Below are 17,407 nucleotides of genomic sequence, written 5' to 3' on the forward strand. Positions count from 1 at the left end.
TGTGTGTGAGAGAGAGAGAGAGACAGAGTGAAGTAAAGCAAGAGACAGAGAGACCAGAATTTAGCTTGTTTTTTAGTTTATATAAATTTATCACGGACATTAAAATTGTTTCAATAGATATTTACATAGCTGTTCCCATTTGGTGTGTGTATGTGTGTGTGTGTTTGTGTGCTTGTGTGTGGGTGTGAGTGGGGGCAAGTGTGACCAGCTGGCGCTTAGCTCTAGCTCCAATTGTTAGCGGCCTCCGTGTTGACATTCAGTTTGAGTTTTCACTTTCAGTTTCACTTTCAGTTTGAGGGCTGAGGTTGACATTGCCATTTCGCCCCCGTTGCACGATTCCCATTGAATTCAGCAATATTTGCCACACACTCATATTCATATTCATATTCATATTCAATTTTTCATTCACATTTGTATTCATATTCATGGCTTCTCTATGAATGTGCAATACAACATTATATGACATAGTATTCATCAATTGTTTCAGTTATGAACGTGTGAATGTGTGCGTGTGTGTAGGTGTGTGTGTGTGTCTGTGTGTCGCATGTTTGTGTTCGTGTAGGGGAACGTGGTCGAGGGGCGGGGGCGTGGGCATGTCAACAATTTTGTAGGCATTTGTGTTCTTGCATGCCAACAAGAACGTTTTTTCTTTTACATTATGTGGTAGTGGTCCTTGGCTAAAATACATACACATGTATCTGACACCGGCATTGATAATGCGAGCCACTTGTCGTTGTACGCATAGAATCCAAAATATAAATCACAGAATCGAAAGAAAACAAGGCGCTACACAAGTTGTAAAAAGAATGAAAAAAAAAAAAAAAAAACACAAATCCAAAACGAAAATATACAATTATACATACATATATATGAAAGGCATATATATATGTATGCATGTAGACAAATACATATATACATATGTAGAGAGTGATACTTAAGGAAGCAGAAAACTTGGCAGAGTTGCCCAATATACGACTCTCTCGACTCCCGACTCATGAATCTGGCCTTGAATTTCCTTTTTTTTATTTTCGTTTTTCTTTTTCAATTTTCTTATTATTCTTATTTTTTTTTTGTAAATTTCTTTTTTTCGATTTACCAAATTACAGGAGTTTGTCTATCGAAAGGTCCAGAGTGCATGCTGTGAGTTTGATTGCCATACCAGTCCTCGATACGATAAAATATATAGGTATATATAAAATACGATATTCAAAATACGATATTCAAAAATACACAACTACTGTTGATAAGTGTGCGTGTGTGTGTGTGTGTGTGTGTGGATTGATAATGAACTTGAATGAATGTCTGCAACTGTCTATGTGTCTATGTGTCTATGTATGTGTGTGTGTGTGTGTGTGTGTGTGTAATGCATACATACTTATTGTAAATCTGTGCATTGGCTCTTGTTGTACTAAATATGTCTTGGGTGAACTAAATATACAGAAATTATTGGTTATACATATGTATATGCGGAAGGAGGGGACCTAGCATGCGTAAATGGATGAATGGGTTTGGAAGATTTCAGTACTTTCAATTATTATTATAAAATTTGTTGTTGTTGTATATCTGAAATGTGAATCCAAATGGAAAATTGAACGTTTTGCTAGTAATTCGAAGTATGGAACGTATTCAGTCAATAATAAACGTTTGTATGACTTACACATGAGACTTACCTTACTATTTAGGCTACAAATGATAGAATTAGAACACTGAACATTTGTTATTTTTTATGGATTATTAGTATATGGTATTTGAATGGTGTTCTTGTTGCTGTTGTTGTTGTGGTTTTTGCTCTTGGTATTGTCATGCTTCAATAGGTAATTGCCATTAGTACTATGGTAAACCAATTCATGTTTACTCTATCATTACAAACAATTTTTTTTGTTTTTTTTTTACTATGCATGACACTGTTATGGACTTGATTTGTTAATGTGGATTTGGTTAGTTATAGTAATACGCATCTAAACTAATGTTATGCTAATGTGAGTCTACCTAATTACTAATGCTCTAAGTCACTAAATGGTGTCAACATACTGGATAATATATTGTTTATGGTTTCACACCTACATACAGATATGTGTGTATGTATATGCATGTTTGCCTATATACAAAGGTACATATACATATACATATGTATACCTATATAGATACATTTATATACATACATAGCATTCACACATACACACACATACAGCTGTAAATTGTATCATAGTTTATTTCATCTTATATATCATACATCATTCCAAGGGTATATATATAGTCCTGAGTTACGTTAGAAAGATCATGAAATAAACTAGAGTTGTTCTTGAAAACTCTTTGGTTAGTTTTATTTATGCTGAATGATTGCTCATTTGAATAGATCTCAGTTATGCAATGGCACTGGCTCGAAATAATAATTTCAATTTCAATTTCAGCAGAGCTAAACAGAGTCTTGAAATTTGTTATCTCGATATAACATCTAGAAATAATTCAAGAAGCTCTTAAGTAAAACTGAAATTTTACAAATGATATTTGATTGATTCTGCATGCATCCATCAGGAACTCTACATTAATCTTCGTTTGAGATTCTACAACTTGCAATGAATGCATTTAAAGGTTTTCCATTTAAGACTCCAACTGGAACTAGTAAAAAGTTTGTTTTTGTTGTTGCCTTCGCAGTTCTGAACGTGAGTGGGAACGGAACTAGTTGCTAATGAACTAAAATGTTCTATATCAATATAATTTGCTAGTTATGCATAGATTCATTACTAATCACACACACACACACACACACACACACTCATACACACACACGCTACATACAAATGCGATAGTTACAATACTAATTGATGTGATTCTAACTAATTGTTAATATGATCTCATATTATTTGCATAGCGACTAGCAACGGCTTGTATATCGCTACATTTTCCAATTGGGATTTCGACTAACTTGAGCTAGTTCATTGTTGTATGCGAATGACATGAATTGTTATTGTTCCGTTACTTTTAATGGGCACTGTGCTGTGTGTTACGTGCTGCAGTTGTTAGCTCTAAATCTAACTTAATATTTATAGCACTTTGCTGAATACTTTTTGAATGCATTGCAGGGCCTACTATATACACACATACATATATATATATACTCTATATACATATATATATGTATATAGTTCAATGCACGTAGCCAAACTCGAGATGTGTGCGCATAAATTGTGCAAAGTTTATGAAAACGTTTAAATCACAGCGGCCCCCAAAGGCGCGCGAGGGTCCCCATTGCCATTGCCATTGCCATTGCCATTGCCATCAGCCATCAGCTCCATTTGCCGGCCATTAAATGAAATATTAAGAAAACAAAGTGCAAACAAATACCAGAAACTAGACACTAAAACATTTCCACCTCCCTCCCACCCTCGCTCTCTTTCGCTCCCACTGGGCTAAAGTTCGCTCCCCTGGCGCGAAGGTGCGCGTGTTGCATGAAACGAAACTCGAAACGAGGCAATCTCTATTGTTGTACGTGTTTATGGCCATCTGGAGAAACTTCAAAATTTGAAACTAATAGCGCTGCAAATCTTCGACGAGCTTTGATTTCACTCGTGCCCTACAAATGAATTCGAGGCGAGAAGTTTACGTTCACTGTTATTTAATATTCTAGTTGACTTTGATTTCCCTCATTGCGCGTTAATTGAAACGGCTCGCATTTGATCTGCAGCAGCAACAGTCGGGGACATGCCCACAAGGCATGTTTACATGCATGCATGCATACATGCATACATATATATACCTACGTGACTGTAGAGCGAAGTTAATCTAGCCAAAGCAGCTGCGCCGCCCGCCGTGTGGGGCGTGACCCAGCAGGAGTGATTCGACTTCTGATAGCTATATTTCAGCAGCTGTCTATGCAATCGATAATATTGAGCTGTTGGCGTATTCTATAGGCTTTGCCATTGGACAAGTATTTATTTTATATTTATGTAAAATATTTTTAAGGAATTTCCTAGTACTAGTTATGGATACTTTATATGCTATAAATATTTATAGAAATTCCGTTCGCTGTCAACGTGAATTTCGAGATTAGTTGAACATTTTGAGAGCTTGGCTAAAGTTTATGGAATTTCAAGCTAATATTCCGCTCTTTTTTGATCTGAAGTTGGGATAAATATAGCTGTTATGGAGGCGGAACCAGAAAAGTTGTTAAGGCAAGTTGGGTAGAATATGAACATATATTGAAAGCATTTGAAAGCAGAGCTAAGCCGATTATTGTAATAGTATTTTATTGGACAAAAAATGTTGAATATATAAATATATTAATTTGTTTTTATATAATGGGAATTTCTTTTAGCATAGCTCTACTATGGCCAGCATAGTCTTGGTATACACTGCTTAAAAAATATAGAACATTAGGGTCTTGGATAAGTTCACTTAGATATCATCCCAACTCGCTCGTTATTCCAGCATTTAACTTCACTTAAAGTCTATGTGTGCATACTGACAGCGCATACTGTAAGGCTTTAAGCCGCAGCCTTAAGCATTCCCATCTAAGCCCTGACGAAAACTAATAAAAACGAGTTAACAAAACGAAATATGAAAAAAAAAAAACAACAAAAAATGCAGCAAATTAGCTTGGCGGCAATTATCGAGGCTGTGCGGAAGGTAAAAATCTTGGCTGATTAGTTGTTGTTGTTGTTGTAGTTGTTGTAGTTGCTGCTGTTGTTATTATTAAAATAGTAGTAGTAGTAGTAGTAAATAGTAGTAAATATTGCTGTTGTTGTTGTTCTTGTTGAGCAGAGTTGAGTGTGCGTTAATTTGAAGTCAGCGAGATAGACAGCGATATTTTTATAGAGCGAGAGACAGACAGAGAGAGAGAGAGAGAGATAGCGAGCGAGCGCCGGGCAATTAGCCCAGCCGGCGAACGCCAGATGGCGCTGCCTCTACTTACCCAACAGCGGCACAGCATCGGATGTAGCTGGCATCGTTTCCGCTACCATATTCAGGAAGACTGTGAGCGATAGTAAAATAGTAACTCCTGCAAGTATGCAGCACAAAATTATTGCACAAAGGTGTGTAGGCATCGGCATGTGTGTGTGTGTGTGTGTGTGTAAGATAGAGAGTTATATACGCAGAGAAAAAGAAAAGATAGAGAGAAGGAGAGGGAGACATAGAGAGAGAGAGCAGTTGTGATAGATAGAGAGAGATAGCATTATTATTCATATTATATTCATTAGTTTAAAACTGATTCGCTAAGAGTCGTGTTTCCAGCTGATCCTGCCTGCTGCTCCAGCGTTGCTGCTGCTGCTGTTGCTGCTGCTGCATTGATGCAAGGATGCGTTTATATATATAGTATATATAGAGAGATGATATAATTGTCCCACTTGGTGAATAAAAAACTACTACCGTATTCTCTGCGCTGAACCTCAAGCGTCGTCGTCCGTTGTCCGTCGCAATTTCGCTTCGTTTCTAGTGTCACAAGACTAGTTTTCAATACGAAATAAAAACATAACTAAAAGCACGCACACACATACAGCATACACACACACACACACATACATATACATTTGTCATTGGTCCTGCGGCACCTTATGGAAGTTATCATTATTTATGGTTTTGCTTGGGGTTTTCTTTTGGCCAGCTGGCGTTTGTCAGTTCGAGTGCTTAGCCTTATCAAAGATTTTGTTGTTCCCTTTTTTCATTTTTTTTGTTTTTGTATTTTGTAATATTTTTTTTTATATATTTTTATATGTATTTTTGCGTGTCCTGTGCATATTTTATGCTCTTGCTCTTTTGAGGTTATATAAATTATGTGAAAAGTCAGCTGGCGATGGGGCTGGAGGCGTGGCGGAGGGGCTGCCGCCAAAAGTGTCGGGCAAACATAAATTAGCCACAGGGTTTTACGCAAACTTGTCTATTATGCATGAGCCATGGCTGGCAGCCCTAATGCGTTTTGCTATACACACACATGAACACTCTCACACACACACACACACACGCATGGCCATGGCACAGCGGGGCTGGGGCTTCGTTTGCTATGAACAATTTTTAAAATATGGCAATTTTTTGCTCTTTTGCTTATATTTTGTTGTTGTTGTTGTTTTGCTTTCTAGCAGCTGCAAGCAAAACTTTTGCTGCTCTCGCTCATAAACGCGATATATTTATATCTAGCATACTTATATAAGTATTTTCGTATAGCTGTATTGTATAAATTTTGGCATGCACCATATGCTGCATGTTGAAAGTACGTGATGAGCCCCAGCGACAGCCATCGCCAACGCCAACATCGTCATAGCCACGGCCAATGTCTGTCTGTCGTTGTGTCAGTTTTGTTCCACTGTGTCTGTGCTCAGGATATGAGCTGCAAAGCATTTTGCCACATTTTCGCATAACTTTCTCAGCTTAATGTGTGCGTGGGTGTGCCTTGTCAGTTGTCAGAGCTGTTTGCCGGAAGATGAGAGGCGCGCGCGTTGGCAACAGAGCGGCCATAGATCAACAGATCATAATAGTCATATGTATCTGTGCCGGCGAAAGAGCCAAGAAAGGAACCGAAATGCGTCGCCTTAGCTTTGTACAAAGAGGTATATGTCAAAATTGCAGACAGTTTGATGCTCATCAAATTTCTATTATTATTTTCATTTATGTTACATTCATTTAATACAAACAGCTACAAGGCGAATAGAGAGGAGAATTCAAAAGAATGAGAGCTGCTAATCCGATCGTTGAAAGCAACGATAGTATCGATAATTGAAACCAGGGCTGGGCTTTGCAACTCGACTTACAAGCAAAGCAGTTGCGTGATCAATGATAGCAACGATAGTATCGACTGGTGTCAGCTTTTGTTTGCAGCGATAGTTGCAGCAATCAAGTGCAGCTGCTATCGATAAATATTCATAAACAGCAAAATACAATAAACGCAACAAATTCGCGCTACTTTGTGAACAGAGTTCGTGAGCTACTCAATCATGGCCTTGGCCCACACAGATCGAATGCATAAATCAAGTCTAAAAGGGCTAAAATGCAGCTTTACTCTATTTTATTTTAGTTCCTTTTTTTTATTATCAATAGCGTACGATGCGAAAATGTATGAACTCGCAGCACAAAAGGCAAAGGCAGAGGCTGTGCTTCTTGTTGCCTGAATGCATTAGGCAGCAGCAGTGCCACAAATATATATGCATACATGCATATAAATATATATGTACATATATAGTTTTATATATATGTATGTGAGTTGATTGTAAATATTTGTATTTGAGTTGCGTTGCTTGACATGGTTAACTAGGGAAAGGCTCACTGTCGAGTGAGGTTCAAGGGTTCAAGGCTCTGTGCTCATTTGCCGTCCGTCCGTCTGTCCGTTGTCGTCCGTCTCTCGTTGGCTGTCGTCCTGCATTTGCGTCCTATTCTCCCAGCTGAAAGGTGGGCCAGCAGTTGTGCCATATTTTTCACTTTTGCTTGCGTTGACTTTGATTACAAATGATGGTGACGGCTGCTGTTTTTTTTTTTTCTCCTATTTAGTTTTTTTTTTTGCACTTGCAACACTCGTGCGCTTTGTTTGTTCGCTGGCAGAGTTGTTGCCATTGCCGTCGGCCATTGGATTGCATTGCATTTGCATAGTTAGTCAAGGCTCTATGCGGCGTATACGTAATGTGTGTGTGTGTGTGAGAGTGTGTGTGTGTGTGTGGCAGTCAACTTGTGTCCTACTGCTGGCAGCCTCTTATAGCGAATGGGCTTCCGTTTCACAATAAATATATAAATATATATGTATATATACGTGTGTGTTTGGTTTCATTTGATTTAGAGAGAGACAGAGATAGACACAGAGAGAGAGACAGAGAGAAACACAGTGATAGAGAGAGAGAGAGCATGCAAGTAAGAAATCCTACAGCAAACTTGTCAACACTTAAATATACGAAACACTTTTGGAACATGGACTAGTTAATAGTATTAAAATTTACTATTTATTTTGGGGGAAATATCAGAGTTGCGATGGCTACTTGTTGTTGTTGGTTGTTTTTGTTGTTGTTGCTTTTTTTTTTTCTTTTGGTGTTGTATTTATTTGGTTTTTGTGTTTTTCTAGACGGACACTTACCAAGCGATAGCTTCTCACCAGAATCTGGTGGCAGTGTAAACCCTAGCAGTGCCATCGATGCGATCAATACGCACGGCACGATCAAATTGAAAAAATAGTATAAAGTTTTGCGTCGTATCAAAATGGCGAATGTTATGTCAATATAAGGTTCTGGGCAGCAATTATAGTAGATTTCATTACGTTTACCGGGCACACCTGATCAATTTTTGGTTAAATTTATTGATTTTGGTTTTTAAATTGTGATGTGGTTAGAGTTGTTGTTGTTATAGTTGTTGTTGTTGTTGTTGTTGTTTGTTGGTGCAAATGAGATGAGCATATGCAGAAAAGAGAATGAGAATTATTGATAGTCATTAATTAGTAAATTATTTTGGAAATTATTTATGCTAATTATGTGATTTACTTCATTTTACAAACATTATTTAATTCAGGTTTTAGTTCAGTGCGTGTGTGTGTGATTTTTTTTTTATATTTTAAATAGAATATTTAATGGCATCGAAATGAAATGAATATTCCACACATGAATCTCACCTAACAAGTCCCATTCGCCGTTTGTTATGAAACTAGAGATGTCGCCGCCGGCTTCGTCTTGTAATTGCAAATCCAGCTGTAAATAAAATCAAGCAAACAACAAGCTCTTGAGAATTCTGTGTGTGCAAATATAATAAATGCTTAATCCTAAATGTTGCTGCACACATACAAATATACATACATATGTGTGTATGTACATACATATGTGTAAGATGTTTTTCTTATGTGTTTTTCGTAGGGATTTGTGTCAAAGTCCAGCAGAGACAAGCTTAAGCTGTTGGCCAAGAAACGAAGAAAGAATGGCTGCAAAAATGAAAGGCTGCAAAATGTAATTTTATCACCATAACAACACTCATACCAACCAGCCCAAGAACTCATCCGATTGTCCATGGATGTGGCTGGCAAGCAAAGTCCTCGACAGCATCACATACATATGTATTTGCCAATAACTACACATATAACATACTTGGGTTAAGTCGCGTCGCTGTCTATGTTATCCTGGGGAATACACACACACACACCAACACACACACACACACACAGGACGAGACCATGGCGGCTGGCAGAACTTGCCCCAATTACAAATTGATTTATCGCACTTTCACTTAACAACAGTTTATGCGATTTTGTTGCTTAAAGTTTTTTATGTGCTGCCGATGACAGCAACTTTACTCTTGCTTACATCCAACTATGTAACAAGAGCCAAAGTGAGGCGAAAAGTAAGAGCAGCAACAAAAAAAACAAACTATATATGGGTGGGAAGAAAAAGTCCTCTCTCTGGAGAGGGAGTGTCCGACTATGAGATACCTGGAACACAAGTCGAACAGCTGCTGCTGCTAGTGCAATCTGTCCCGGGGCAAGTATTATACACACACATGCACACGCACAGCGAGCAAACCCGCACATTTCCATTGGGTTCAGGGCATAACAAAAATAGTTATCTTTACTCAGTCAAACAATAAGCAAAGTTTGCTCAGATTGCAGGCAAAGACATTTGATATACATATATATACACATACATACATACATACATGTATATATTTATCTAAATATATGCTTCAATTGCCAACATATTGAACAATTAACTATGGATTCTCTTTAAGATAGAAATTCGAAGGGAATTCACTGAAGCATAGTTATGGGAAAAGACTCACAGAAGGTTAGACTTCCAGATACCTCAACTAGAAGCAGATGACTTTAAGTGAATCCTTTTGCTTATGCTAACTATATATTACTATAATTTGAATAGAATTGATTGAATCTTTTTTATATCAAAGACTGTTAGAATCATTTGAATACCTGAAAATGCATTTACTTAAATTTTTGGCATCCAAAAGTTTCATTGTCAGCTCTTTGATAATGAGCTAATAATGAACTTATTCATGCAACTAGTTCATTGATCTTAAGTAGGCCAAGCAGAAATCATGAAACTTGATAGAAAATTATTTACTTTCAATGCCAATTGAACTAAGAATTCAGCTCAATCTGAAGTTGATCATAGCTCAAAATGTTTTCATTCCAAACTAGCTTCGTTTGGCTTTATCTTACAGATTAACAAATTTTATGTAAGACAAATTGTTTCCATAGACAATGAACTCTACTTGAATAAAGCAATTGAAAGTTTGGCTTAATAATTCAATAGGTTTTTTTTTGGTTTTCTTTGGGTTTTTGTTTCAACTCGAAGCTTCAAAGTTAAAAAGCATTTGCAGGCTTGTCTCATACAACTAACATGAAGTCTGATTAGCTGTACACACTCTTACAGGGTATACTAAAATATGCAGTGTGCTTTAATCGTAGTATAGTATCATTATGTGAATGCTAGCCACATAATGCTGTCATTTTGTCAATAAAAAGTCATATAAAACTCACGCACAACTTGTGGCCGTGTGTGAGTGAGTGTGTGTGTAACTTGTACAGTTGAGAAAAGCAAACAAACAAGAAAAACGAAAACGAAAATCGCTTTTACTCGACTTCTTCTTTTTTTTGGGTAAATACAAGTATTTTGTGATGTGCCTGGACCAGCGTGCGTCATTTGACTGTTAAGTTCACTCTTAGATGTTTTCCATGTATCTATGGGTGAAGAAGGAGTCTCTCCTCCTACTATTTCCCTGCCCACGCGCTCTCTGTCTCTATTGGGGTAAGAGTGATAGGTATGCGAAGGAATGGGTAGGAAACTAGATAAAAGTTTTCTCATTTAAATGTTCCAAACAAAAGAGGGCGCTAGACAAACAGCAGCATCTCATCTGCTTTGTGCAAATCAAGTCAAAGCCAAAAAGTGTTAATGTAGTTGTAGGCAAACACTTAAACGCACACAGCCATAGATGCGCACGTACAGCAGACAAACAAACACACACACACACACACACATTCACCGCTGATAAGAGAGAACAAAAATATGGAAACTTAATTGTAGTTGGTGTGCGTGAGCGCACTCGCGTGTGTGTGTGCGTGTGTGTGTGTGTGTCTATTTGTGTGTTGCCTGTTGTCTATATACGTGCTCGAATCCATTCATTTATTTAATATTTGTTTTTTGAGCTCTCTGGGAATTGCCAAAAACGTAGGCCAAATATGCTAGAAACTACCAAACAGAACGACCTCTAATTAAAACTATTAAAGCTGCTTATACATTGTCATATGTGTGTGTGTATGCGTGTGTGTGTGCCTGTGTGATATATTAATTAATTGGCAAAAATCTTGCGAGTTTCATATGCGGCCTAATTATAAAACTCTTAACACATTCGTAATTGTGCATTCATTCAAGCATTCAGCCACAAATATAGAAATTGTAATTTAAAGGCAGAGGCATATGCTCGAATAAATAATTATTGTGCATCCAATGATCCGTTTCACACATTAACCAAGTTAAATAAGCAAATGTTTTCCTACAAAGTTGCCTATAAATATTCTCAATTTGTGTGCAATGATCCATTTTATACCTTAACCGAGTTAAAGTAGTGAACATTTTCACTTAAAGTCGCTGTCAATGACAATGACAATGACAATGACAATGACAATGACAATGACAATGACAATGACAATGACAATGACAATGACAATGACAATGACAATGACAATGACAATGACAATGACAATGACAATGACAATGACAATGACAATGACAATGACAATGACAATGACAATGACAATGACAATGACAATGAATGACAATGACAATGACAATGACAATGACAATGACAATGACAATGACAATGACAATGACAATGACAATGACAATGACAATGACAATGACAATGACAATGACAATGACAATGACAATGACAATGACAATGACAATGACAATGACAATGACAATGACAATGACAATGACAATGACAAATGACAATGACAATGACAATGACAATGACATGACAATGACAATGGACAATGATACAATGAAATGCCAATGACCATGACAATGACAATGACAATGACAATGACAATGACAATGACAACATGACAATGCATGACCAATGACGGACAATGACAATGGACAAGCAATGACAATGACAATGACAATGGACAATGACAATGACAATGACAATGACAATGACAATGACAATGACAATGACAATGACAATGACAATGACAATGACAATGACAATGACAATGACGAGTGTAACAACTTTACTTCCCTCTAAAATTGAATCTTTCACCAGGCTCAAGTCCTCAGTTTTTGGCAAACTTTGAGGGGCTTCCAAAGGCGGCTATCAACTTGCTGTGCAAGTTTGAAAATGAATCTAAATATTTATGTAAATTGGGGAAAACACGTTTGGTTAGCCAATGACAGCAAGAAGTTGAAAGAGGACTCGAATTTGGCAGCTAAATGCTGGCACTTAGTTTCTCAGCTGTGGATCTTGGGGCTGGGAATAGTCGGCCGGGCAGAAGGTGGCAGTGCAGTTGTGGTTAGTGCGTGCGGCTTTTGGCCCACTTTGGTGTTAGGTTTGCCCAATGCCCTTCGCCCAGCTCCGTGAAAGTGTGATGCAACATTTTTGGTCTTTCTTTTAGCAGCTGTTAGCCCCTTGGCGCCAATTTTCCATTTCATTTTATGGCCGCCAGGGCGTGGCTGGTGTTCGCTGCTGCGTTGGCTTCATTAAAAATTGAATCGCCCGCAGTCAAGACTTTTACTCTGGCCGGCATCTGATATAACGGGCCATACCACCACTTTCCACCAGCAAATGAATATGCAAAGCAGGAACCGCCCAGGCGATCCGCTGCAACCGCTGCAACTCTCTAATTAATGTGGCTAAAATTGGCTTTTATGCATTTCGAATTCGAGCGGGCCTTAAGTTGAGATATGGTAAATGGATTCAGGCTTACGCTTAAAGGCTTTTCCAAATGGAATTCGTAAAGTGCCCTTGACAAGGGTGCGTGCCCAAGTGCAGCCCCACCTGAGCTCTACTTCGTACATTCTCTGATGATGAAAGATGACTTCTGGCTCACGAGCGGATCCAAAGTATATCGCCAGCGATCCATCTACAGGTTGCTGAGCTGCTGATGAAATCCCCTTCGCCTGCTGGCCAAATCGTGTTTTCTATTTAACATTCAAACTCGATGTTGTCGTGGCAGACAGTTGCTGATTAGCTCGGCCTTAACCCAGCCCAAGCTTAGCCCTTTTCTGCCCATTTAACAGAGAGAGTGAGAGAGAGAGAGGGAGAGGGAGAGGGAGAGATACGCACGCACAGCCAACTAAATTTCATATACAGCAGCCACTCAATAAACTTGAGCACGTAAAGTTTTTGCATCAACATAAAAATAAAACTCAAGTCGTTGGCAGCGCACAATTTGCTAAGCTGCGTTTACTTATTTTTTATTTTTTTTTTTGGTATTTTTACCAACCCGAACTGCTGCCGCCTCCCGGAACAAGGTGTTGGGCCAAATGGGGTAAATGGGGTTAAAGGGCATTGGAAGCCAGCTGCTGCCGCAGCGTAGCCGTGCGCAGTTTTAAAGTTTTCCTATTTCCTCGTACTTCGTATTTCGTATTCCGTAATTCGCATTTGGCTGACTTTGACAGCGTCGACGTCACTTTATGGCCAATGCCAAATGGCCCCCCAAAGCAACAACAACAACAACAACAACAGCTCACATTACGAGCATATACATATAATTAGGTTTAAACACTAATTAAAGCTGCGCATTGTTGTTATGGCATATTGGACTTCTGGGTGCCATTAAGCCAACTTGAGCCAAGCGATGAAAGCCCACTAATCGCACGCACCTCAATCATAATAATCGCATGTGAAATAAACGCAAACTAGTTGGAGTGGTAGTGGAAAAAGAAAAGAAAACCTTAAAAGGTGTCTGTAGTGCAATTAATTTTAAGCTCAACACGAAAATCCATTAAAATGTATTTTTTTGTAAGCTACATTTTTACTGAGAGTGCTGAGAAGAAGAAGAGCGTGTTCGTGAAGAGTAGTTTTGAGTATAACAATAAATTATATGCACATTATTTTTTGAGTGCCATTTGAGATTCGCTTTAATTTCTCTAGACGGTGCTGCAGCACGACAAATTAGGCTCTCAGAGGGAGACAGGGAGAGAGGGAGAGAGAGAGAGAGAGAGAGAGAGAGAGAGAGAGAGAGAGAGAGAGAGAGAGAGAGAGAGAGAGAGAGAGAGAGAGAGAGAGAGAGAGAGAGAGAGAGAATGAATGTGGGATATTTAGTGTAGAGCAGACTAGTTTAAAAGAGAGAGCGAATGTAGGACAATTGAGAATACTTAAGAAGAGTTAAGCCAACTCGAGCGATCGGTTGTAGAACAGTTAAGTAAAGGAGAGCCAAAATCATATAGGACCGTTTAGGAAAGTAAAGTCGAAGAGAGGCAGAGACAGAGAGAGAGAGAGAGACAGAGAGAGAGAGAGACAGAGACAGAGAAAGAGAGAGAGGATATATAACAGTTAAGTGAGATCGTGAATTTAGAAGGAGTAAATCGAAGTGGCAGAGTGAAATGTATAGATAGAGAGAGAGAGATAGAGAGAGAGACGGAGAAAGAGAGTGAGAGAGGAAGAGAGAGAGTAAGAAAAAGAGAGAGAGAGAATAAGAAAGAAGAAGACAGAGGGAATATATTGTAAAACAGTTAAGTAAAAGTGAAGGAGAGAACGAAGGAGAGCTAATTCAGAGTGGAAGAGAGACCGAATATACTCGTCAAAGTTATAGAAGAGAAGAGTGTAGGACAGTAAAGTCAAAATGCTATCATAAAGCGTCAATTATCCCTAATTTGCTTCGCCTATTAGCATACTTTAGAGTAATATTTCGATTACATGTAAAGTGGCCGCCGTCTCATTAGCTGTAATATTCTGCAATATTCATATTCTGTTCCCATAGAAGACATCGATATTGTGTGAGATTTTTAAGCACTGCTCTGTCAATCGGCCCCAATTTCAGTGCTCATATCAGAGTTTTCAATGCTTTCAGCTGAGCTGAACAACAAATTCATTTCACATACAATTTGTAGCCGAGAGAAATTGATATATTTCCAGTTGGGGCGATGCAGGCGCTCAACTAGCCTTTGGCTGGAGAGCGTTAACAATGGCGGCAACGTCAACGTCAGCGGCGAACATCATTATGATCGTCGTCATCATCATAACTCTCGGCGTCTTCTTCCTCATCGTGTTCATCATTTTGTCTATCGTCAACGTTTGGGTGCTGGCAGGCGGAATTAATCGCTGAAGAGGCAACGCCATCGAAATCGACTTTGTTGAAGTTTTTTTGGGCGAGGGAGGGGCAGAGAATAGTGGTGGGGGCAGGCAAATGGATTGAGGCACCGACTTTGTGCTGCACAGATAAGCACTTACGACTGCGACTGCGACGCTTTCGGGGCCATTGTCAAAAAGTTTTAGCGATTTCGAATGACGCCGCCTTGCCAAACTACTTGCCATCTGGCCCGCTGTGGGGGGGCATTGGGCGTGGCTGGTTGGCTGGGTGGCTAGGGGGCATGGCCCACATTCGGAGCTTAGCCTTTGTCTCTGCTACAGTTGAACTGACATTGAATTAATTGCAATTGCTTGAGCCCAGCAGCAACGAGCTCTTGATGTTTACACTGCCTGCACAGTAGCACTTCAATGGCATCACCAGTGCAACACCAAGGCTGCCACCAGCTGGGCGTGGCACTTGTAATATCCATAGAAACAATAGCTGTGTCGGGCGAAAAACAAAAAAGCAAAAAAAAACCCTACAGCCCTACAAATCCAAGCGGTATTAGCCTAGGCAACGGTCGCACTTGAAGAGCTAACAATAGCTGGCAATATTAGCCACAATAATGGAGTTAGATCTGAGAAATTATTTAACAAAAGCTGTGCTTAGTTAATGATTAAAGATAGTCCAAGAAATACCATTCGACCAAATATTTTCTTAGTAGATTCAAAGAGAGAGAGAGAGAGACAGAGAGAGAGAGAGAGAGCAATAATGAAATAGACTGCTATTCAAATTAGCATAAATTGAAAGTATATTAATAAGCGACAGCTGTTTGAGGGACAGCAGAGAGCAGAGATAGAGCAGTTGGGGCAACAATAGACCATCAGCCATTGTGAGAGATATACCAAAAGAAATTTCCATAAAACAGAAAAGTAGTCGAGGAATCGAGTGGCCTTTGACTTCATATAAATGCTATAGCTAGGGCATTTGATAAACTTTTGCAATGTTTTATGAATTGACGTACAGTCCGAGTTAAAAGCCACGATAGAGCATTAAAGCAGAGTGACCTACTAAGGATAGTAGTAAATCAAATTGCAATAAAACTGAAACTTTATTATCTAGAAAAAGTTGTCTACGATTCTTTTTTATTGTCTTTTGCAAGCCACCATAAATAATATAATAAATTTAAGCAATGGGGAAATTGCTATTAAATAAAATATTATTCAAATATTACATCATTTCTAATATTATTTTAATATTATATCTATGTCATTAAATAAAAAAATGTATAATTGTAGTTTATTTGAAAGATTTATATAACATTAAAATATTGTAAATTTATTATTCGATTAATGCAAATATTTATAATATTTATATATTTATAATAATAATATTTTTCACATTTAAACAACTTTCCATAGTAAACAAATACATGGCAAGTTCTATTGAATGCGATAAAAATCGATTGTTATCGACAAGTCGAATAAATGATGATATGGAGCTCTCGAAAATGATGTCACGCCTATTGGATCAAGTTCTGCTTCACTTCACTTCAATCAAGGCATGAAATCGAATCAATGATATATATCTCAAGTTATAGCCCATATATGATTCAAAATATCGCCGCTTAAATTTATCAGATTCATTTGGAACCGTTAAGCTAGCAGTTAGCTGGTGCGCTCAATGAGGCCGAAGTAGTTCATGCTCCCGGGGCACTTGGCAAGTGGAACCAGTGTAAATGTGAATTCTGTTGCAAGGACACAGTTCGTGGAGACAGCTCGGGCCCAATGCCGAAACTTGCCGTCAGCGGAAAAATAATTAATTTATGTAAATAAGAGTTGAAAGAAGTCTTAGATTGGTATTGCAGCATTGCGGGCCAGCGCAAACAGAGAGCAGCAGAGAGAGAGAGACGGCGAAGGGGAGGGGCGCAGAGGATGTAAACTGGTCGCAGCTGTGCTGTGGAAATGCGAAGCATTTGGAACAATTAAATTTGGCCAAAAGACTTTTGTGGCATACGCCCTGGCCCGGGGCCACATAATGCATTTGCAATTCCAAAAAGCAAGCGACAACAACAGCAACAACAACAACAACAACAACTAGAGTAACTACCAGCACTTATCCAAGGAACTTGCCAGGCCAGTACATATATTTGACGACACTACTTGCACATTGCACTGGACAGCCGTGGGCCTTGGTGGACGGGCA

General features: G+C 38.7%; 1 protein-coding gene across 1 annotated transcript in view; it reads right to left on the bottom strand.

Moving 5' to 3' along the window:
• Positions 1-17,407, bottom strand: part of nAChRalpha7 (nicotinic Acetylcholine Receptor alpha7) — a 162,084-nt gene that overhangs the window by 11,746 nt on the left and 132,931 nt on the right. Inside the window, 3 exon segments of the mRNA XM_089263333.1 lie at positions 4,913-4,999; positions 8,051-8,245; positions 8,579-8,654. Coding sequence (XP_089119459.1) covers positions 4,913-4,999; positions 8,051-8,245; positions 8,579-8,654 — 358 coding nt within the window.

The sequence above is a fragment of the Drosophila navojoa genome, chromosome X (genome assembly GCF_054131105.1).
Source record: "Drosophila navojoa isolate 15081-1374.11 chromosome X, UAZ_NAV_1.0, whole genome shotgun sequence".
Classification (NCBI taxonomy): Eukaryota; Metazoa; Arthropoda; class Insecta; order Diptera; family Drosophilidae; genus Drosophila; species Drosophila navojoa.